This window comes from Thunnus albacares, chromosome 4, assembly GCF_914725855.1.
Source record: "Thunnus albacares chromosome 4, fThuAlb1.1, whole genome shotgun sequence".
NCBI classification, from domain to species: domain Eukaryota; kingdom Metazoa; phylum Chordata; class Actinopteri; order Scombriformes; family Scombridae; genus Thunnus; species Thunnus albacares.
The window spans coordinates 29,954,085-29,976,753 of record NC_058109.1 but is presented as its reverse complement, the minus strand read 5'-3'; the positions used below and the strand labels follow the sequence as shown (position 1 = coordinate 29,976,753).

Sequence of the window (22,669 nt, the reverse complement as noted above, 5' to 3'; positions counted from 1 at the left end):
ACCATATAATTATCTACAGAATACAAATAATAAATTCCTGTTGCCATGGGGTTTCTGTCATCATGTCCATAGTTTACGACTATTGTCAGTTTCATAACCAAATGAAGTTTCAGTTTACCCAAATGTCCTGTGCGCTCTCCAGGTGCAACAAGGCTAGCAGCATGAATGTAAGGCCAAAAGTCCACATGAACCGCATGGTGTCATTGAGTCAACATGGACCAAAACCTCTAAGAGACATTTCCAGTGCATGGTTAATGGCATGTCATGTCTAGAAATTCAGACTGTTCTTAAGACAGATGGGGATCCCACCTCAAACTAGGCTGGTGTACCACATAACATTAAATGAAGAAAAGCAAATACTTGATATGTATCTTAGAGTTTAATAAGTTCTGCTGACCCTATTATTAACATTCTTAGAAAAGACATGTTTCCACATACCAACAGGCATGTTTACAGAAGGTGTTTGTGATCTAGTTTCTGCTCAAGGATCACCATCCTCTTCTGACAAATGTGCCTTATTAGGTTTTTTTGTGTCCTGTAGGTGAAGATTGCCTATATCAACTTCCTGAACCACTGCTATGTCGACACAGAGGTGGAGATGAAGGAGATTTATACGTCCAACCATATGTGGAAGCTGTTTGAGAACTTCCTTGTGGACATTTGTAGGGTAAGCCAGAATGTATTTTACATCTCAGTGTGATCAATGGATGGAGAATGCTGCTCTGCTTTATATCATGCCATGGGTTTGAGCGATTATTTCAACACAACATGCAGTGAACATATGGTAACTATCGCCCATGTGCAAGAAGTGTGATCCAGTGGCTGTGCGTCATGCTAATATCTTTTCTGTCCTTGCCTAGGTGTGCAACAACACCAGTGACAGGAAACATGCGGATACCATGCTGGAGCGTTATGTAACTGAGACAGTCATGAGCATTGTCACATGTTTCTTCAGCTCTCCTTTCTCTGACCAGAGCACTAGCCTGCAGGTAATCTGGACTTTATAGTACAGCATTTGTAATGTATCGTGTAAGCAGTCTAATGCTGTATAGTTTGCAGTCTGGCATTTAAAGTCTAGAAGTCCTGTTTGATTGGTTTAGTTCTTTGAAACAGAGGAACCCTCCTCAAATGTATATACATATATACTGTATATATACATATGCTATAAAATACAACATTCTTTCCTCTGCATAGATGGCTCGCCATATGTATGTAAGTACTGGTGATTCTCCCCCACATTTTGTTACCCAGCCTTTGGGTGTGTTCCTTATCAGCACATCCTGACTGTTAAGAAGTATCTTCACTGTGTGGGTTTTCAAATTTTCATAGCTTAGTCAGCACACAGATTCTGTCTGTATCCAGATCTGTGGGAGTGTTGCACAAGGTTTTACTGGGATATAGTGCAGATGATGCACTGACGCAATGTGGTCACTCCGTTTTTAAGACCTTGGCATAGTGGTGTCCTGTTGCTCACGACTTTCCTAATAAATCATGACCACTACCCTCCATAGACATGCTAAATACCTTGTACAGTAACTTTGTGGTGTGATGTTACATACAGTTGCCCACTTTACACCCTGTTTTCTGTTTTGTGGAGTTTTTTTTGTTTTAATCTGATTCCAGTAGAAGTCGCCAATTTTCTTTAATGTAACCAAATTCTGAGAATTCTTATTGATGAGGTTTACCCATACATGATGACATCACAACCCTCTTTTTCTTGCAACAGGCTGCCATTCTTGGAAAAATAACTGAGGTATTTATTGTACCCTAGGGCTGTGGCCAGCTGATAGATTGCTCTTTCAAAGTGGTGGTAGAAATCAGTTGATCAGTTAAACATTGGTATAGTACGGTGTGTTGGGAGCGCATATGATTGTAAACAGCTGGCCCTCTTGACCCAAAGCTGTAGACCCTTCCACCATAGCTGCATTAGTATCCTTACATTGACATGTCTAGCACAAATTGGGTTATAAGTACAACCTAGTGAGGGAACACAATAGTCACTTTGTTGTTAAATTCTTATCCACAGTTTCTTACCTCCACCTATCCTGTACCATTCTGTTTTCCTTTCTTTTTTTACCCTCAGTCATTATGCATTTTCCATATTATACGTTTTTCTCTGTCTTACAGACTCGTCAGCCAGTGTTTGTACAACTGCTGCAGGGAGTGTTCAGGGTATACCACTGTAACTGGCTTAACCCTGTTCAGAAGGCCTCAGTAGAGGCTTGTATTAAAGTACTCTCAGACGTGGGTAAGAACACACACCACCAACCTCTGTTTAATCTTTTTTTTGTTATAATATTAGAAAAGACATTTCAGCACGTGTTGAAAGCATCAAACAGAAATATCTATCTAATATCTAAATATCTATATTCTTACATCTACCTAGCTAAGAGCAGAGCCATCGCCATCCCAGTGGACCTGGACAGTCAGGTCAACAACTTGTTTGTCAAGTCCAATAATGTTGTGCAGAAGAGCATCCTTAACTGGAGACTATCTGCCAAGAACACTACCAGACGGGACTCCGGCCTGACTACCTCCAAAGACTACAGAAACATCATTGAGAGGCTACAGGTCGGTAGCAATTTCAATTTAAATGATCAATATAAAGTGTTAAAGTTTCATCATTCAGTCTGTATTTTTATTGATTTACATTTATTTACTGCTATAATTCTTATTGTGCTAATGGAAGAAAGTCAAGCTGAGTTAATGGTGAAGGATCTTATTTGTTATTTATGTTGTTGTACATATTACATACAGTAACTGTGACATTTTTGAACCATGGAAAAAAATACATGCCATTTAAAAAAAAAACAAAAAAACAACAACAACCTATTGATACAAGTGTAAATTTCAAAATATAGTACTTACGGATATTATATATGCTGCTGGCGGGCTTTTTATGAATGTCCTTAATCAGACACTATTTACCATTTGTTCTAATTATGCTATGTTCTGAAAACATTAAGCTATTTTAGGCTATTAAAAGGCAATGATATTTCCCAAAGTTTCCCTACCCGATAGGCTGAGCTCTTATCAAGTAGCCACATATTTCTCCTCTCAGACAGAGAAAGGAAAGCAGTACATTATCACGTCCTCCCGGGGCTTTTAATGGCAAGGAAGTAAGAGGTGAAATACTCCTGCATACTTCTACAAAAACTACAACTAGAGTATCTATATTTGTTAATAAGTAGTGCTACAAATACTGCAGCAGTGATAAAAGTTGTTTGTGGGACCACCTTAGACTGATCCATAGGCCTTAACAATGTTGTTAATGTTTGGAAAAGGATGTATTAAAGATGACATAAAGTAACATAACGGTAACTATGTGGCAAGCAAAATACTGCTGAAGTGGCTCCTAACTGCATCCTGTTTTTAGTAATAAGCCAAACTGTTCCGCCCAATTTCTTGTAAGACATGACTCAGTATTCATTGGAACTCTGAAATGTCTGTGACCCATCTGTTTTAGTTCAGGTGTTATCTTCATTTAACACAGGAAACCCAACGGTTTGTATGAAAGAATGATTTTAATGAAAGAAAAATCCTATTAACAGACCCACCCAGTCATAGTATTGTTATAGGTTTTCCCAGGTTTTTTTTGGATCACTCACCATCCCATTCCCAGTAATCTAAGAGTAATGTGCTTCCCAAACTGGTATCCTGCCTGCGTGTTTTGTTGCATTTATTTCAGGAAAAGAATTTCTCAGAGTGTATGTTTCATCTGTTTCACTGTTCACTGTCACGCCTAATGGCCCCTTTGTTCTACCACCCACCAAACAGCCCACATTGTACTATACATACCACCAGACCAGCAATCTTCATGATTCAGCTTTACTTATTTGCATATTTTTGCACTGATAGTCACCAGACGTCACAGAAGTGCATAGAGAAGTGAGACGGGGTGGTGCCACATAAATGATACATTATACATCATACATGGTTTGTTTCAGTACGTAATGAACTGGACATGTGACCTTCCGTGTGTTTTAAATTAGCTCATGAAGCAATCACGTAAATATTTGTAAGTTTGCCACAGTTGGGTTTTTTTTTTTTGGATGGAATAAGTAATGTGGATGCAGGAACAATAGATATTAAGCAATATGAGTCAACTAACCTGAATCTCTTAATGATAAAATACATTCTCAGAAATACTAGTTATTATAATATATATACCTGATTTAAACTGTAAGAATAATACCTCTTTAACATATGAAAATATTTGATAACATATGTCTTGTGTGTTACAGAAGAAAAATGGGCAGATTACTGTCCATGAACTCATCACAAACATGCTCAAGTCTTTTACAATAAAACCACAGTTTGGCATCATTTCTAACCTCTGGTTTTACATCTCTATGCTGTGTAGGACATAGTGTCAGCACTGGAGGACCGTCTTCGGCCGCTGGTTCAAGCTGAGCTCTCGGTGCTTGTGGATGTCCTGCATCGTCCAGAGCTGCTCTTCCCTGAGAACACAGAAGCCCGCAAGAAATGTGAAAGTGGAGGATTCATATCAAAGTAAGTCTAAACCGAGGCTTAAAAAAACATCTACAGTATTTATTCATTATTATATAGACTATTTGGATTATGCTTATAGTATACTAGCATACTTTTTTATATGCTAGATTTTTTAAGTTTTGAGTAACAGCTGTAACAAAAATAAAGAAGACAAATGTCAACCCAGGAGGTATGACAAACATATCCAAAAATCTAGTAAGATGGATTTGGAAGATGACTGGTAGTAATGAAAAGTATGCATGGAATGTAGTAAATATACTCAAACATGAATACAATCAGGGACCTCCATTTTAATAGTTGACACTGATATGCTTTTATCCAATAGAATGAGTTATTTCAACAAGACAAGAAATAATCACAACTTTGACCATCCCCCCACATGATATGTACACATGCACACAAGTACACATATATGCACAAACACAAACACACACACACACGCAATTGGTGTTACATTATGCCCGATAAGAGCTGAGATTGGATTACAGAGAACTTGGCGGGACACAGGGAGCCGTTGTTGTTGCAGGGATTATCCTGCTACTTACGGCCGTCATTGTGGGGTACAGCAGGTTACAGAAAAGTGTGTCAATCTTCACTCTCTCTGTGTAGGTTTCTGAGAGTTCAAATACACCTGTGCTGGTGTTTAGGTGTTTTCCAGATCCTGAATTGAGGGATATTGAAATATATCTTGATTCAAACAAAAAATTTCAATTTGTTTTATTGTTAGGACCTAATTGAGTACAGTATGGTAAATGGCACATTATGTAAAATTCATGGCTAAATAATCCATTACTTAGTTTTTTGTCATTTCCATGAATGTTCAAGACATGCCAAACAAGACTATGCTGTCTGTCCTCCAGATCTATTGTTTTAGTCTAGAGGGCAATCACTTCACGATTAAAATCAGCCATGATCATTTAGTGTGTGTCATTTTGCTGAGTGGTGGAGTAATGTAGTTTGATGGCTGCTGATTTCATCAATCCAGTTGTATGTACTCACGCTTCTTCTCTCCTCCTGATCAGATTGATCAAACACACAAAGCAGTTGCTGGAGGAGAATGAGGAGCGTCTGTGCATCAAAGTATTGCAGACACTGAGGGAAATGATGACAAAAGACCGGGGCTATGGAGAGAAGGTATGAACTTTCTCTGTTCCTGTTTCTTCATAATCATCTTGTGGTCGTGTCACCCACACATGTGAAAAGACACTTTCTGACATCTCAGAATACAGTTGTCCTGTCCCACTGCATCGAAGTTACTAGACGACATAAGGTTAAAACATGGCAAAATGATATAAGAGGCTGAGCTGTCCCCGGTAGCCTTTGAAGCCTGTATAGCACGCTCAAAGGAAACGGTCCACACGTATGTCAATGATGGTGTCAGTTACTGCAGCCAGGACAGTTTGTCATGTCTACTTTTATATTTGGCGCACACAGGCACATCCTTAATAAGAAATAGATTCCCTCATTGCTTTCTTCCCAAAATACCTTATCAAACTAAGTTCAAATGATCTGAGTAATGTATATCAACATTATTAACACTGTTAACAACATGCATGCTCCAACTCAACTCAGGCATTGACTGCTACTGACCTCTTGTACTAATGTCTAATTGATTGCCTCAACTCTGTCAGCTTGTTTTTCTGTATAAGGCTAAATCAACAAAAGCACTTTTGCTTCACAACAATTAAAATTCAGCTTTTTAGTGAAAAACAAAACAAAATTACAATTAACTTGTATTTTTGGAGAGAATTTATGTTGTTCAGCAAACCCTTTCCCTTCTCTTGATCAACGATGAAAAATTTCCATGACAGCAGTAACTCACCAAGAAAGGTAACAACGTGCCAACAAAAGTTAGGGAAAAAGAAGACTGCTATTGTAAACATGGATATAAACATTGCTTCAAACTATTTAAAAATCTAACATTTTATGAGGAGGGAAATGCATCTGGCACTTTTGCTAGGCCTCAAGGATGCACTCAATGCATTTTTGTGAGAAACACTGAATGTAAACAAAACTGTTTGTTGAAAAAACTCCATAGAGTAACTTTTATAGAATAGTTGCTCCGTGGCACACAAACCACAGAAGTGATGTAAAAACACACACCTTTTTATATAAGGCTATAAAGAAAATAAAAAGGATATACTCACATTTAAGGACATATTGAATGTATATATTTGCCTACTTCCAAATAATATCTGTACACTTAGATGAAGACAAGGTAAAGGCAGCCCAATACTGCATCAGCATATTTAAGCAAAGGCAGAGCAAAGTGATCACATATTTTGTGGATTTAAAGAAAGCAGTAGCTGTAGATTTACTTTAAGCCATAGTAGAATCCAAAGCCCTATTTGCACGTATTGCAACATGTACGATTAGACTGGGTGTCGTTGGGGAATAAAACACTTAATCACCTCCGTAGAGACCCATGTTCAGTTTTCCAGTAGTGGTGCTTCCACTTCGACCAGGCAGGATATCAAACACAATTTTCAGTGTTGACAGGTGGGAAGCCAGTCAGGGATCCTGTCATTGTCATTGCACTAGTGGCTCCTGCAGGTTGACCAGGGCTGCTGTACAGATGAGTGTGTGTGTGGATAACAAGCAAACAAAGCACAATCAGGCCTAATGCTTAGACTCGTGACCAACTTAAAATGACGTGGCACCTCAAGATGTTGTTTTATCCACGTATGTTCAGTTTAAATTCTGGGCATGAAGTTTCTCCTCTGTTTCAGAGACTAGAACTCTGTCATCTGCATACAAAGTGACAGACAAACACATACACCTTTGGTTTGGGTCTACAAAGCACTTCACATTTTGCATTTAACCATATAAGCAGCATAACAGTCATTAATCCTAGAGCTTACTTCAGTGAGCACGGTCCAGTTCAATCAATATGAGAGCAAAAAATGTGGTCTTACAAGAATGTAACCAAGAATCTATATTTGCTGCTGTGACTACAGGCAGTAGTCACAGCAGCAGTACAGGATCAGGCAGTTCCATTGTTTTCTGAATCCATTCAGTCTGTCTGTTATTATAGACTCGGCTTGATCTAAAACTAACATTCAACATGTTTGTCCTTATGATGACAGTAGGCTGAACCCAAAAAAGGTTTGCTGCTGAGGTTTCCCGGTGAGAAAAACACTTTAGAATAACGCCATGAAGAAATGATTCACAAGGCTCCTTGTCTGAGATGGGAGACACTGTAAACAGTTGCAGTACGTGACAAAGAGAAAGCCACTGTAGGAAAAAAAACTCATCTGATCTCACCTCGTGTTTGTCAGATGGCATGAAGGAATATATACTTTTTCACAGACATCACCTTATATGCTTCTATTTAATGTGAAATTAAAGGTGGTTAATTCTTTCAATAAATTACTTGACAATCAAAATATTTCTCTCTTCATCAGTGTTAAACCAGCATTTTTGATCTCAGTGTTGTGAAACAATGAAAAGTGAATGTGGGCAGGTGTTTTTACTTTTATTAATCATTGTGCCTATATATTAATATGGCAAAACTTGATCTGGCTTTGGGCTTTAACATGCTGTCCTTTAACTGTTTTCACTAACCTGACATGCTTCGCGAGTGTGTGTGTGTGTGTGTGTGTGTGTGTGTGTGTGTGTGTGTGTGTGTGTGTGTGTGTGTGTGAGTATGCGTGTGCGTATGCGTGTGTGTATGTTTGTGACCGAGCTTTAACTCACTAATCTAGCTCTACTAACTCTCTGCCCCCTATACTTTTTCTCTTCCAGCTGATTGCCTTTGATGATGAAATGGATGTGGCTGAGGTTGATCATTTTACTTATTACTTTTGTGATGTACATTTCATTTGTCACCCACTAACAGCGTTAATATGCTTGTGTAAACTTTCTAGCATCACATTCTCATTCGTGGTACCTGTCAGCAGCTTAGTCTTAGTCATAGTCATCCCACCCTGTTGTGCGCCTGTAAGAGTTCCTCCCAATCCCCATGTTAAAATGCTGCTAGCTTGTGTAGCTCACATTAAGCAGTATCCTTGTCTGTTGTGCCTTTATACAGTTGTGTACTTACCGTATTGGAGTGCACTCTTTAGGTAAAGGAAGAAATTGGTTTTTCGAAGAACACTGAATTACTGAATACATTCTAGAGAATGCAGGCAAACAACATTTCTACATTTTACCATTACCAAGTCTTAACCGATTTAAGGTGTTCCTTCTTTGTAATAGCTTTATTTGAAAGTCAGTTTGTAACAGAATAGTTGTATAACTTGCCTATAACAGCAACTTCATGCAGCTATGATTGCTCATCACATATTGTGTGGGACTTTTGGGCCATGGAATTTCTGTGGAGAGACAGAGAGTGTTTTTGTTTTCTTTTCTTTTTGTAAAAATCTAAACATTGTCACATATTTTGTTCACTCTGTAACAACCAGTTGGAGTCTCTTTTCCTGAAAGTTAATTCCCCTGTTACATTAAGGAGATTTGTACTTTCTCAGTCAAACATTGAATTTCTTCGTAATTGACTTCCTCTTAATTTTTACTTACAGACCTGAATATAGATGAACAGGAATGTGTAGTGTACACTGACTGACCAGTAATGCAACCCCAAACTCCCAACTTTAGGAAATCCATAATTTGATTTTATTGTCGTGTTTTTGAGGCTTTGGATTGTTGTGTTGTTAGATTGGTGTTTCTAGTATTTGGCCCCAGTAAATAAGGAGGACATAATAGTAGAACTATATTTCAATATAATGCACCTGAACACATCCCACACTTCCCTCAGAAAAGTTGTACATGACACTATACATATATTATTATTCAGTTAAGTATTTTCTGTAAAATGTTATTTCCTCAAATGATGGTCTAAATGCAGTTTTAAAGCCCACTCCACATTATAAGTGGTACAATTTTGGATGCTTAATCTTTTATTTCTCCTCTGTCTCCCCTTTAATTTTTAGTTATCTATTTATCATGGTTCAAAAGTAGTCAGGTTTTTAATTAGGTTGCTACAACCCCACAAAAAATAGAGAGAGCGAAATCTGTCCCTGGTGGTAGACATGGCCTTCTTGATTGTGCCATCATTAGTCAACACAACAACACGGCATGACATTGCATTACATCATACTGACGTTTTTTTGGTCACTCTGTGCACGTACTGATGAACAGCCCCCTAATGATGGATGGTGTGAGAGAGCATATTCTTCTTCTAAGCACTTGCTACTATTACAAGAGCAGGTGTGAGTGTATATATAGCTGGGGTGCTCCCATCTAACAGATAGTTCATATCACAGGAGCCAGCACTGTGTGCGGCGACGTGCGTGTCATGGGTGTGCATTGCAAAAATATGTCTGTGGTCATGACCTGTGGCCTTAAGGAAGTGGATAAAACAGGTTTCCCCTTTCTGGTTGTTATTGTGAGTCACACTGGGATTATGGGTGTGACTACAGAGGAACCATACTTCACATGTCACTGCTGATTAATATCATAGGATGGGACCTGTCTCACACACATCTTTTTATAGTTTGTAGGGAGTTTTGTTTTAGAAACATTCAGTTAACCTTTTAGGGGTTTTTGTTCATTTGCGTTTAGCATATTCTGTAAGTCACTGTAACCAAATCAGTTTCATTTCTGAAATGAACCCCTTTACCCACTTTTATTTGAAGGTTTTCTCATAATTTTATCAAGTCTCCTTTTATCTAGAGCAATTTAAATATTTTTAACCTTGCTAAACGCTTAATGTTATTACTATAAACCGCAGCTTGCGTCTGTCTGGAAACCTCTGTTGTATGTCATTCCCCATCTCTCTCCCTTCATTTCCTGTCATCTCTTTAGTGACCACTATCAAATAAAGGCAGAAAATGCCCCCCAAAATATGAATTATTAAAAAAAAAAAAATCCTAACTCAAGGTCTACTACATTTCCCTCAGAACATGGTCTTCATCAGCGGATAGAGTTGACATGCAAGCTCAGTAGCTGTAATGATATAATCCATTGTACTTTTAAGACTTTTTGTCTGTTAGCTTAAATTTAAGCATGAAAGTTCATTTTTGACCTTGGAAATACTGCTTGTCAAAACAATCCCAACTCAAAGTCCACTTACTCACTTTTTCCAGAGCTTTCAAATTGTATGCTTAACTTTAAGTGAACATAAACAAGAAGTCCTGCCAGGGATTATTCTGTCAAGCTATTTCCAAGGTCAAGAACAAACTTTTATGCACTACTATAAATTATTAATATGATTTTATTTTTTTATTGTTATGACTAACTTTGGTTGGCCCAACACATGTTGATCTTGGTAGCTTCTCTGTCATTTTGTCTGAGCCTGAAACTAACGATTATTTTCATCATCAATTAATTGACCGATTTATTAACTTCCCAGAGCCCGAGGTAATATCTTACAATTAACAGTAAACTTTGTCAGAGAATCTTTGCCAGCAGGAAAACAATAAAGAGTGAAAAACATGCTGACAGTAGCGTAGTCACTTAATCAAGGGTACTGTGAGTGCAAGGGAAGTGAACAATCATGTTAGCTGGGGTAATGGAGAAATTGTCGGAAAGGGTCTTTCCAGAGTTGCCAGGAAGCAACATACTCTCAGTTTCACTGTTATGACTCTCTTTGTATTATTTTCCCTCCTTCCTTCCCTCCTTACATGCCGATTGGTAATGTAGCGTTGGAAATCCCCAGCTTCCACAAAAACAGGGCTGTTCTCAGAGACGTGCACTTTTGTTTCATCGACTCCTCCCATTTGCAGTATCTTAAGAATGTACACATACTCCCTCATCTCCCTAGCACATGCTGTATGTCACTCATTCATGCACGTACTTACAATAACAACAGCGTGCAGTGCTCTCACCGATTGCTGGGAGCATGTGTGTGGATATCATTCAAATGGATGACAGGCAGGCCAAAACCTCAACTTCCCCTCAGCAGCAGCAAAGATAAACTGCCAAGATAGATAGTTACATAACCCCAGTGTTTAGCCTGCTGCTACTCTCTGACCTACCGCAGCACCCCCCAACTCCCACCCAGAGGTCTTTAGGAATGAACACAGCTGTCAGTTAAACCACCGTTAGATTGACCCCAACTTATTTCCAGTTGTTGCATTGCCCAGTGTGTGGGCTGAATTTTGTGAGTGTGTGCTAATCTAAGGATGGTGATGAGAGAGCAGAATAAAGCGGAGTGACGGTTCACCCATTAGCAGAGGTTATCTCATTCTCCCAGAAATAGAAATGTGATCAAATGCGAGCCAGGGGAAAACAAGACATGACCAGCCTGCCACCGTCAGTGTCAAGCCTGATAGTATCATTCGCTGCGTGTGTTTGTGTTGCCCTCACGTGCATGTGCACTTCTTTGTCCGTGAGACTGTGAGAGTTTGAAGGGGTCAGATGGAGACGATGTCTGTGTCTTATTCTGGTGATGTAACACGGTTTGCAGGGAATGGTGCGGAGTATGTAACCCATACATGTAGTTAGGGTTATATAAGGGATTATTTCTATGCAGGGAGAGTGTGGTGGTCTGTGTGTCCATGTGTGTGTTTCTCAATCTCTCCCTCCATTTATTTATACCAGCATTGAGAATCTTCTCACTATCCTGACCATTAACTGACTGTTTGGTTAGAGATTTCTGGATTACTGTTTCCTCATTTTTTTTCTCATGAATTTTTCTGGCCACATCCCTGCTGATCCTCTTACAAATAGTAGTGTTTTATCCATTTCACTTCCTCAGCCATGCTTTCAGCTCTTCTGGGGCTCTCCAACTTTGCCAATGTTCACCTTATTCAGCGCCACCACTCCCATCGCTACCTCTGCCAAACAACCTCAGATGGACTCCGCTTGTCCTCATTGATCCTCCTGCCTGCTACTGTGGGTGAAGTCAGGAGACTGTGTTGTTTTTTTCTCGGTCAACAGGGGGAGCTGTAGACGTTCCCCAGCAACACGCAGCACTGCCCCAGTTTCCTTAACTTAATGCTGCATGATTCTTGGGCTCCAGCCAGCTCTCAGGCAGCAGTTACATAAGAGCCAACAATTTTCTTTCCTTTTTTTTTTTTTTTTTTTTTTTTTCCTTTTTCCTGGAATTTTAAACTCTCCACTGATGTGTGACCTTCAGTGGTAATTGCCAATAAAAGTGCAGCAGACACATCTTCCAGGAGACAGTAGCAGTGGTGCATCTCGCTCTAGGTAGCACAGGGTTGATGGGGGCCTTGGGGCGAGAGGGTTTTCATTTTGGGTGGTGAGTGTGCACTTCCACCAAAGCAACACTTGTGAATTGTTTGAGGTCAATTTTATATTGTTAGCAGAATGCTATACAAATACTGGTTTTATTTGATTATGAAACAGTCAGTTTCCATGATTAAACAAGACAAGCCCTTTTCCAGGGAGATGAGGTCGAGCAGGGGTCACTGTGTCTGGCTGTTTTGGGATATGGGTTTAGGTGTGTTACTCTAAACACAAGGATGGTTTGAGTGTTGGCAGACCCTGGAGAAAGGTGCAACATCCACAGAAGAATACACACATTTTTCTGGTCAGTGAAATCATATGACCTTAACTGCCATCTTATCTGCAGAGGCACTAAAGCTCATTGTGTCTATTTGTGTGGCACTGCCTCTGTGGAGATTTTATCACATATTCTGGGAAGCATAACAAGTGAAACTGATGCTAACAATTATGGGGTGAAGCAGTCTAGCTAATGCATATTTTAATACACAAAAAATTGCAGAGGAGCTGTTGACAATAGTTAACATAGCAAATGAGGTCAGATTACGCATATGATGGCTATCATGATCCAAAACCCAAAGCAGTGTTTAAATGTTGAACTGAATAAGAAGACAATTAGAGAAGTAGCTTAACTATAGTTGCATGAGTGATGCATCACCATTTTTCTGTGGAAATCAAAGTGTTGATGTAAAAGGAGGCTTGATACAGGGAAATTCCTGTCCAGTTGCACAATTAATCAGCATAAACCAGCACGACAGGGTAACAGTGGGAACATTTGCCCATGTTAGGTTGCATGTTTTTTTATTTAGTTTCTCACAGTCGCTGCCCCCTGCGCAATGACGTTTTGTGTTACGTGTGTGTGCGTATTTTTATCTTTGTCAGTTCAGTGAGTTGTTTACTTCCTTGAACAACTGGAACTTTTTTGACCTCTGTGCTCTGTGGGCTATCATCACATTTTATTTTATTCTGTTTTATGTCATTGTAAATTGAATTTCTATGAAAACTGAAGGACTTAGTATTATTGTGCCAGGAAAATGATTTATGCCAGTATTTGGTTGCCAGTTTGCATTAGATTTTTTTCTTATTGTTTTAATCTTTTTTTTTATTTTGCTCAGACTGCAAATGTATCCACAAACTTTGATGTTAGTGCTTTTATTTACATGTGTTTTTATTTTTAATTCCCTTTTTGCCATTTGCTGAACTTGTTTTGTTAGTTCGTGTAGTTTGGAAAATGCACAGAAATGATGGTGTTTTTATACCGCATTTACTGCTCAAAGATTAGTTGTGATTCTTAATCAGATTTTGGAGAAAAAAGTGATTTTTTTTTTTTTTAATTTTATTTTTACCACTGTCATATCATTTTGATTTTCGACAAACTTTCCAGTAGACAAAATAGGTTGATAGTTAAACCAAACTGTATTCCCCTCTGTGGTGCCACTAGGCTCACCTTGCGAGGCAGCTGGATTCGTGAGATCACGAGAAAATCCATCTTGTCAAGCTCAAAGTTATGCTTTTGTGTCTGAACCACCGGTGGTTCGGACCAGTCAGTGTCCTAGAACTGCTGGCAGCTACGGGTGTGGTTTAGGTGGGACAACAGCAAGAATCAATAGCCCGTGATAGATGATGATAGACAGATGGTTCATCCAATCACCTGCCAAGTATTTTTTCGAAAGTGCCTGCCCTTTTCCAAACAGTTTCCAAGGACAACTTCTCAGATGGTTCTGTGTAACAAACCATCTGGCGTGTCAGGTTACCACCAGGCTGGATTTACAAATAATTCTTGCGTGGTCTTTACAGAAACCAGTATGCACACTGAAATGAATGTGCATATTGGTACTCAGATGAGTGTCCATATTTTTGCTTTTATTGGCTCATAATTTTTTCTTTCTTTCTACTATGTATGTATGCTGTGTCATGAAGGAAATAAGCAGCAACATCTTGCAGCAGGAGGTTAATAGGAAACCACAGAATACTAAACACACCACAGTGCAGCATTGTAGCTAGTAGTCTATAGTGTGGTAAAGGCCTTTTTTAGCTTTTTTTTTTCTATGAAATGCTTCTGCTTTCCTGCTCCTATAGGTTAATGCTGCCTATCATCCATGCTGTACCACTAGACTAGTGCTGTGAAAACACTCAACAAAAGATTCATATTGAATTAAAATGATTTCCTTAGCAATCCATGATCACCAAGATCTCAGATAGCAACATGTTTTTTGTCAGCTTTCTCTCTATCCCTGGCTCTTTAAGTCACACACATTTATGATGAGCAGTTGTGCATGTGACTGTCAATCTTAGTGAGCAGTAGAAAGCTTGATGCCTAGAGAGGAGAGCAAGTCCTTACTGCATCAGTAAAGTTTAGCCATGAGGAATGAGTAGCTTGTTGAGTTTTTATGGAGGTGCTACTCTTTGGGGGCAGAAGCAACATAACTAATTCAACATCTTCAGACTTTGACTAACATCATCCTATTTATTTATTTATTTCCAATCAGCTGGCACCTCCACCTGAGCCTGAAGTCCCTGCCGAGGTGTGTTTAAGACCCATATTAGCGCGCTGCCCACTAATATGGGTTACTGCTGATCAGAGATCATCTATGATATCAAAATACTAACTCCATCTCATTGTACTTGTGCTCAGTCTTACACATCTCTTTATTTATTTTAGATAAGAGTCACAACCCATTCCCATGTATTTCCTCTTTTGAGGGCCCACTCGTTCACATCGCTCCCGCTGTGGAACTTGAATTACACTACATGTCTGCTTTTATCTGTCTGTTGCCTCCTACTTGTCCACTCATTTATTCTTCTCTCCCTCCCTCGGTTCATTTTTCCCTCCACTTCTTGATTTTTTTTAGTCCAATTTCCTGACCTTCTTTCAGTGGGGGTGGGGGGGGGTTGAAGTCATTGGTGTTTTTCCATGCCAGATTGGTGCTTACAGTGTGTGTCAGTAGCTCACAGCTTCGTTATGTAACCTAGACAGAGCTATTTTATTTTTTTTCCCCTCATTCTCATGGCTTGTGTTTCTCCCCCCCCCCCCCCGGCAACTCGTCACACTCTTACGTAAATAAATTGGGCTCTTTTGCCACTGTGTCTGCAAAGTAATGAGGGAGTCACCACATGCCAAAGTGTGCATCTTTGAAGACTCAGATGCCCACTTTTGACAAACCATTGTGGGAAATTTGAGAGTTTTTCTAAATTAAAGAACAAATGGTGCTGTTGGCATTATATTTTTATATATGTTTTAAATAAGCGATGAAATGATTTCTTCCTTATAAATAAACCCTTTGTTGTAATAGGATGTTTTATAAGTCCTCTCCTGCACGAAACCTTGCATGACTTTAATTCAACCTCACATTTTCCTTGACACAACCACTTCCCTCTTAACTGCATGATCTAATTTGCACCCAGTTTCCTGCATGCTAGTAAAGTGACTAATTTGCACTGTATTAACACCCTATTTTGTTTTCTAATTTCTCCCAAATTTCCCTTCCAATCGTTTTATTTCTTTCTTTTTTTAAATTTATTTGATTACTTTCTGCTAACTCACCTCACCTTTAAGGAGCTTGATCCCAACCAGCCACAGAAGCAACTGGAGGATCAAAGGAGGGTAGGTACTGAGTTTGGTCTGCCGTGGTCTGCTTCGGGTCTCCATCTTACTGATGGTCGACAACTGACTGTCGTGGTGCCCTCAGTCACACTGCTTCCACAGCATGGCGCTCACTCACTTCCCTGTCAGTTATATGATATGTAACGCGAGGTAAACCCACAGATGGACATGAACTTTTGATGTTCATCTTCTCTTTGATGGCTTTTGATGTATTTAACGTTTAGGGACTGTGCAGCACTGATTTACACCAAACCAATATGGGGCAACACTGAATGTCATCATATGATGAGATTTGAACATCACTGACTGAAGTCAGAGGACAAAGGTCAAATAACAAGATGGTGTGTGTTGTTTTTGTGAAGTCTTTCAAATCTTTGGTAAGGCTTCAAAGCTGGACACTGAATTTATTTTATTTTGTATTTATATTTATTCAAAAACTCTACTACAACTGTAGTAATTTTTAAGTTTTGATTCAGTCAGCTTGATGACCAAAATATGGATGGAACAAAATGGTGAGGCTCTCGAGTGGGATGGGAATAAATTATAATTCAAGATTTTCCAAAGAGGCTTAATTTTTTGTTTCTATGTAACCCTTTAGCCTTTTGATTTATATTAGGGGACTTAAAAATATTCATATAATTCTTGATTCTTTCGATATATTTATAATCTGACTTTGGGTTCCAGCTCCGTTTCTGTGACATGGTCACTGTAATTGGACTTCATCTCCTAACATCCATTTTCACTGACAGGGAGAAGCTCTGCGACAGATCTTGGTCAACCGATACTATGGGAATGTCAAACCGGGACAGAGGAGAGATAGCCTCACGACCTTCAGCAACGGTCCACTCACACCTGGAGCACAAGGAAAATCACCCACAGGTGTGTGTAACAATACAGTATTTGTGTATCTATATTGTTATGCTCATAAAGATAAGACGAGACAGATTTGAAATTATTAACTTGGTGACACTGGATCAATGCTGCCACAAGCTAAACACAGAACAAAAAATCAAACATTAAAATAGTTTTAACACACAAAACAGAATCCAGGAAGTCTCGCTGAATATTAGTCTAATTAGTCTAACTAGATCTATCTAGACCCTGATGAAGACTTGGAGTCAATACACGTTGGTCTGTTTGATTGCCTGTGCTCAAAGAATAAATGTATTATTTCACTTGAAGACGGAGTGCCTTAGTTTTTTTTCTCCATGGCTGTCTGCGCTACTTAAGGAATAATATTCAGCAAGACTTGCTGGATTCTGTTTTTTTTGTGTGTTTTCACCTGCCCTACTTAAGAGCCCCTGTCACATGAGCCATCAGAACCATGCAGCGCTTCCTCCTCCTGTTTTGATATATTAAAATAGTTTAGTTTATAACTCCCAGCTGTCAGCAACAGATTAGTTTGGTTATGAGTAAAGAAAAACTCTCAGCTTTAGTCATGCTATTTAATATTAATAGGAACTAAAAAAGAGGAAAAAAAGCCAGCATAAATGATTGCATCATGTTGTTGAACAAGGCAGATATGAATGGAAAGAAGGTACCAGAGACATTTAGTGAAGTTAGTCATGTTCAAGTGTGGTGTCACCAAAAGTTCAGAAATCTTTACCATGGTTAAGTGGGATGATGGTCTAGTCAGATTGAAATTTGCATCTACTAGTGTAGAGGTGGAATTTTTAATACTTACTAATATGAGACATTATTTGCCCTTTTTACTTTCTACTATACATAAAATATTTAAAATTATATGTTGATGTACAAAAATGAAATCCAGCCAGCCTTTCAAGTGTAGGAGTTATTTCAAATATGTATTTTACAGTGAAAGAAATCTCATCTGCTCCAGTTATTTAAGCTGGTACTGGGTAAACGTTCGGTATATTTTAGTAGATTTTAATGGTCACTATGGGCTCGATTAAAAGTAATCATTGTATATTTCACAAGGAAAGTGTTAACAGGTTATTTGGAACTTCCTCTCATCCAGGAAATGTTTGTCAATTAGTTACACAGATTGCAAAGAATAGTCAGTGACAGAAGTCATAATTTCCACTGGGTAGCGGTTAACACAAGATAGCTTTCATCCGGGCCGACATCGCCCACTTGGACCACATTGTGTTCTATATTATGATACATTTTGTGCATATGTGTATTGTGTTCACAGTAACACATTTGCGGAAGGCCGTACATATGTGCAGAAAGCTGTTGTTATAATAAATTAAAGCATCTTCATCCATCTGTCTCTCAATCTTTGCTCAAACGAGACTGACATTGACAAGTTTAACCGAATGTTCGTAACTGACATTAATTCATTCCAGCTCTGTATCTTGCTCTATCGCTCATCAGAGATATGACTCATCGTTCATCTCTAGTGCTGCAGAGCAGAGGAAAAAATAAGATCTTATTCACAGCCATGGCCTTGTACTCCTTTAAGGCCATGGACCTCGGCTGTGCTACTGAGCATACTGGCTCTCTCCTCAGCATAACGCAGGACGTGCTGTTGCCAAGCGACCAGAGAGCCAAGCTCCATCTAGAATGGGATGTGTTGTTGATTCAGTCACTCGCCCAGCCAGAGATGGCTCTGATGGGTGCTGTTATCTCACCACTGCTTCCCTGGGTGGCTGTGGTAGCCAGCAGCAGGAATAGGAGTTAAAGTACCTCCATGGATTACAGACACGTCTGATGTGATATTGTTATTTGTGCACCACGGCTGAAATGATTGAAATGATACCTGTGGCTCCTTCCATGTATCACAAACTCCTTTTATCAAAAAGCATCCTTGGTTTAAAGATGCTTTGGGCTCTTAATTAAAGCCACTACATGTACAATGTTTATATGATCATAGCATCTTTCAGATTAATCAGATGGCATAAGATCTGGTGCGATTAGTGTAGTCTATGAATTCCTGGTAGCTCTTTCATCTCAGTGTCTCCAGACAGGATCTGTGGTGGAGAGGCAGCAGCTTGCATTGTTGTCTACTACAGTGGGGGGTTTTTTTGTTTGTTTTTGTTTGAAAACATTCAACTTTGGTGCCCCTAGTGGTTGAAACAAACAAATTCTACACATAGCTCCTTTAAAAATGTATTTATATGCCTTAAACTGCTCATTTATTACTTTCCTGTATACCGTAAAAATTTGTGTTTGCATCTAGTCCTTAATAATCTGCTATCTGTAATTAGCCAGCTAGTGACCAGCTAGCATTAACATTTTATATAGAACTGAAAAAAATATTTTATTAATCGGCAACTATTTTGATAACTAATTATTTATTTTAGTCCCCAGATATTTTTCAAGAAAAATTGCCATACATTCTGTCATTCCAGTTTCTCAAATGCAGTTTTTCTTTATCATATATATATATATATATAGTAAATTGAATATCTTTGCGTTTTGGATTGTTGCTGTGACAAAAGAGGCAATTTGGATATATCACATTGGACATTTGGAATTATAATGGACATTTTCACTATTTTTTGACATTTTATAGACGAATAATCAATTAACTGAGAAAATAATCAGCCTATTAATCGATTAAAAAAAAATAAACATTAGTTGCAACCCTAGTTTCACATCCTACTTGTTTACTGTTAGCTTACTGTATTATGTGCTTAACCAGCTATATTTCTAAGTTTAAATGTAGTGACTTATGATCTGGATAACAGCATCCATCAAACTGCATAAGGCGTGCAATATGATGAAAACAGTCAAGCACTTAAATTATGAAATGAATTATCAAATATATCAGAATTTCAAAAAAAAATGTTGTCCTGACAGAAATCTGAATATAAATAAATTAGTGTATGTGATAATTATTTCTCTTTTGTGACTACAGTTGTCAGCTCCGGGGTTGGAGGTCGAGGGGAGCTGAGTTTGGCAGAGGTCCAGTGCCACCTGGACAAAGAAGGGGCTTCTGATCTAGTCATTGACCTCATCATGAATGCTACCAGCGACCGGATCTTCCAGGAGAGCATACTGCTAGCCATTGCTTTACTGGAGGGTGGGAACACGGTCATCCAGGTGAGCACGGGGGTTACTGGGTTCAACAGTGCAGAGGAGGGTGGATGGGAAGTGTTAATGAGGTCCAACACTCACACGTCTAGCCTGCAATTACAGTAAATGGCACTACTAAAAGCATGCCTCTTCAGAGAGGCATGAGCAGAATCTCAACAAGTAGATGTTATCTCAGGGGTTCAAAGCTGTGGTGTCAAAAATGTAAGCTATTGCCCAGGAGCTCCATTGCGGTCTCCGAAATGGAAAAAGGAAAGTTTTTCAGTTGTCAGTGTAACAAACTGGACACATTTTCAAAGCTGGACTTCAGTCGGATAAAGAAAGCATCTTAACATGTTTGAACTTATTGACATTTTGTGTTGTGAAAAAAGGGAAAGTGAGTTTTGGCCATGGATAGAGAGGAGAAAGGGAAGTCAGAAAGGAGGAGGAACAGTAGTCTGCTGGGAGAGGTCCAAGCTGTGCAGCCAAACACATCATCGCCTCCCCACAGCCAGCCAGGGGTTGCTACAGCAACGCAACTCTTTGCGAACCTCGTAGCAAGCAAGTTGAGAGGGGAGAGTTGCTGTGTTTGCAACTGCTTTATTTCAGCTTTGCAGGGTGGAGTGTGCCTGTCTGTCTGTGTGTGTGTGTGTGTGTGTGTGTGTGTGTGTGTGTGCGCGCGCGCCTGTGTGTCTGCATGCATGTACTAGAATATGTTTATGCATGTCTTTGTGACCAAGTGTGTGACTGCGTGCTGCTTGTAAGCTGTCTATCTGTGTATTCTGGTTTTGTGGTTTGTGCATGTGTGCTTTTGTGTGTTGTCTTGCATAAACAGGCCCGTTGCATAATAGGCTCCTATTTGCATTGTGCCGTTACCTGACAAGGCCTGACTTCCCAGAGTGTACACAAAGGCACTCACATGACTCCTGTTACATAAGCTGCTGCCTGCCTCCCTGCCTGGGTGAATGACGCCCAGAGCCCCGGGCCTCTTAACATTCCAACTGGACTCTTAACTGGGTCATGCTTTGCTGGTGAAAAGAGGGCAATAAAAGGCACAGCCTTTCAGAGGCCTAAGGAGAGATCCAGTAGATTTTGGTAGCTCACTGGTGCTCTGAGGAAAAGGCGCTCCCTACAGCCTTCCTTAGGACAGATGACCTCATCTGACTTGTTGACTTTGCTGTCATTTCATGAGCTGATTGACCCTTATGAGGTCAGGCAACAATGAAGAATATCAGGTTCCACTGCTAAATGTAGCCTGTGGCATGCATTTTGTACTGGGTGTGGGTTTTTTTGTTTGTTTTGTGCACCCCAGGTCATTGTAAATGTTTGCAAAGTTTGAGTTACAGTTTTGAATGTTAATGTTTTACACATTTCAATATCAGAGAGTGCTTAGGTTGCAAATTACAGCCATTAGTCACAGTTATTGTACTATATAAGGGGAAAGCACTAAAGCTTTTTGTGTAAATAGCTTTGAATTTAGTGAGATAATTTACAGTATCTCAGTCTGTATTTCTACCTCTGGTTCTGACTGTAACACTGCTGTTTTCGTACTTTACATTTGCTGGTAAAAAAGAACCTCAAAGACAGCTGCCTTTTAGTGAACTTGATAAGCAGAGTAGTTTATTGGCTTAAACAAGGAGCATGATGAATTATAAAGGAGCCTCTTGTTTCAGAATTTAAGTTAGGTGTTTTTGTCCTCCTTTGGCATGGCACAGGGACAAGTAAGCTTTTCATGTATGGTCCAGAGTGAATTTACAACACATCAGCAGATGCATCACATTTCCCTGTCTTACATAACGATGGGTTGCCGGCCCCCTTTTTAGGACAGAAGGCTTCTTGTTGTCTAAATGAAAAGCAGGACAAAAACATGCCCACAGATTTCTCCAAGCAGTCTGTTTGTTTGTTTTTGGGGTAATCCAGGGTCGTAGCCTAGCCAACAAAATTTCTGGGAAAAAGCAAGTATAAGAGAAGGAGATGGAGAGCTGTTAGTTGGCTTCAGAATGAATTCATCCAAGGCCCAGAGCTCTATGCTAGCTGGGCTCGATATGGCAGCCCTGAGGGATAGGGTAAGTGTGTTAGTGAATACAAAGAGAAATGGGTCAGGACACAGGCCTACAGGCCTTATCCTGGCTCTCCTCCTGCATGATGTTTAGGTGTAACACCCTCAACAGGCCATCAGTGCTTCCCTCCCCAGAGATGTTTATCTGCTTGTTATAGAGAGTTTTCCACGACGCTACATGCAACATGTGAACATCAGGTGAAGAATAGTAGGGGCTCTGCCCTTTGTTATTTTTCCTTTTATTAAATCCTAATAATTGCATTCTTTGGGTTGTCAGGTATTATCCTTTGCAGCCATTAACATTTCATTTGGTTGTAGTAACTGCACTTACT

General features: G+C 39.4%; 1 protein-coding gene across 11 annotated transcripts in view; it reads left to right on the top strand.

Annotated features, from left to right (window-relative positions):
- Positions 1–22,669, top strand: part of itpr1b (inositol 1,4,5-trisphosphate receptor, type 1b) — an 87,165-nt gene that overhangs the window by 30,899 nt on the left and 33,597 nt on the right. For 4 of the 11 annotated variants that reach the window (XM_044348854.1, XM_044348852.1, XM_044348853.1 and 1 more), the window contains 8 exons: positions 542–667; positions 861–989; positions 2,128–2,248; positions 2,387–2,571; positions 4,364–4,512; positions 5,535–5,646; positions 17,050–17,179; positions 20,124–20,308. In XM_044348854.1, coding sequence (XP_044204789.1) covers positions 542–667; positions 861–989; positions 2,128–2,248; positions 2,387–2,571; positions 4,364–4,512; positions 5,535–5,646; positions 17,050–17,179; positions 20,124–20,308 — 1,137 coding nt within the window. Of the gene's footprint in view, positions 1–541; positions 668–860; positions 990–1,194; positions 1,213–1,726; positions 1,754–2,127; positions 2,249–2,386; positions 2,572–4,363; positions 4,513–5,534; positions 5,647–8,256; positions 8,293–15,185; positions 15,222–16,252; positions 16,301–17,049; positions 17,180–20,123; positions 20,309–22,669 lie in introns of all 11 variants that reach the window. The other 7 variants (XM_044348848.1, XM_044348847.1, XM_044348845.1 and 4 more) reach the window with 5 other exon arrangements.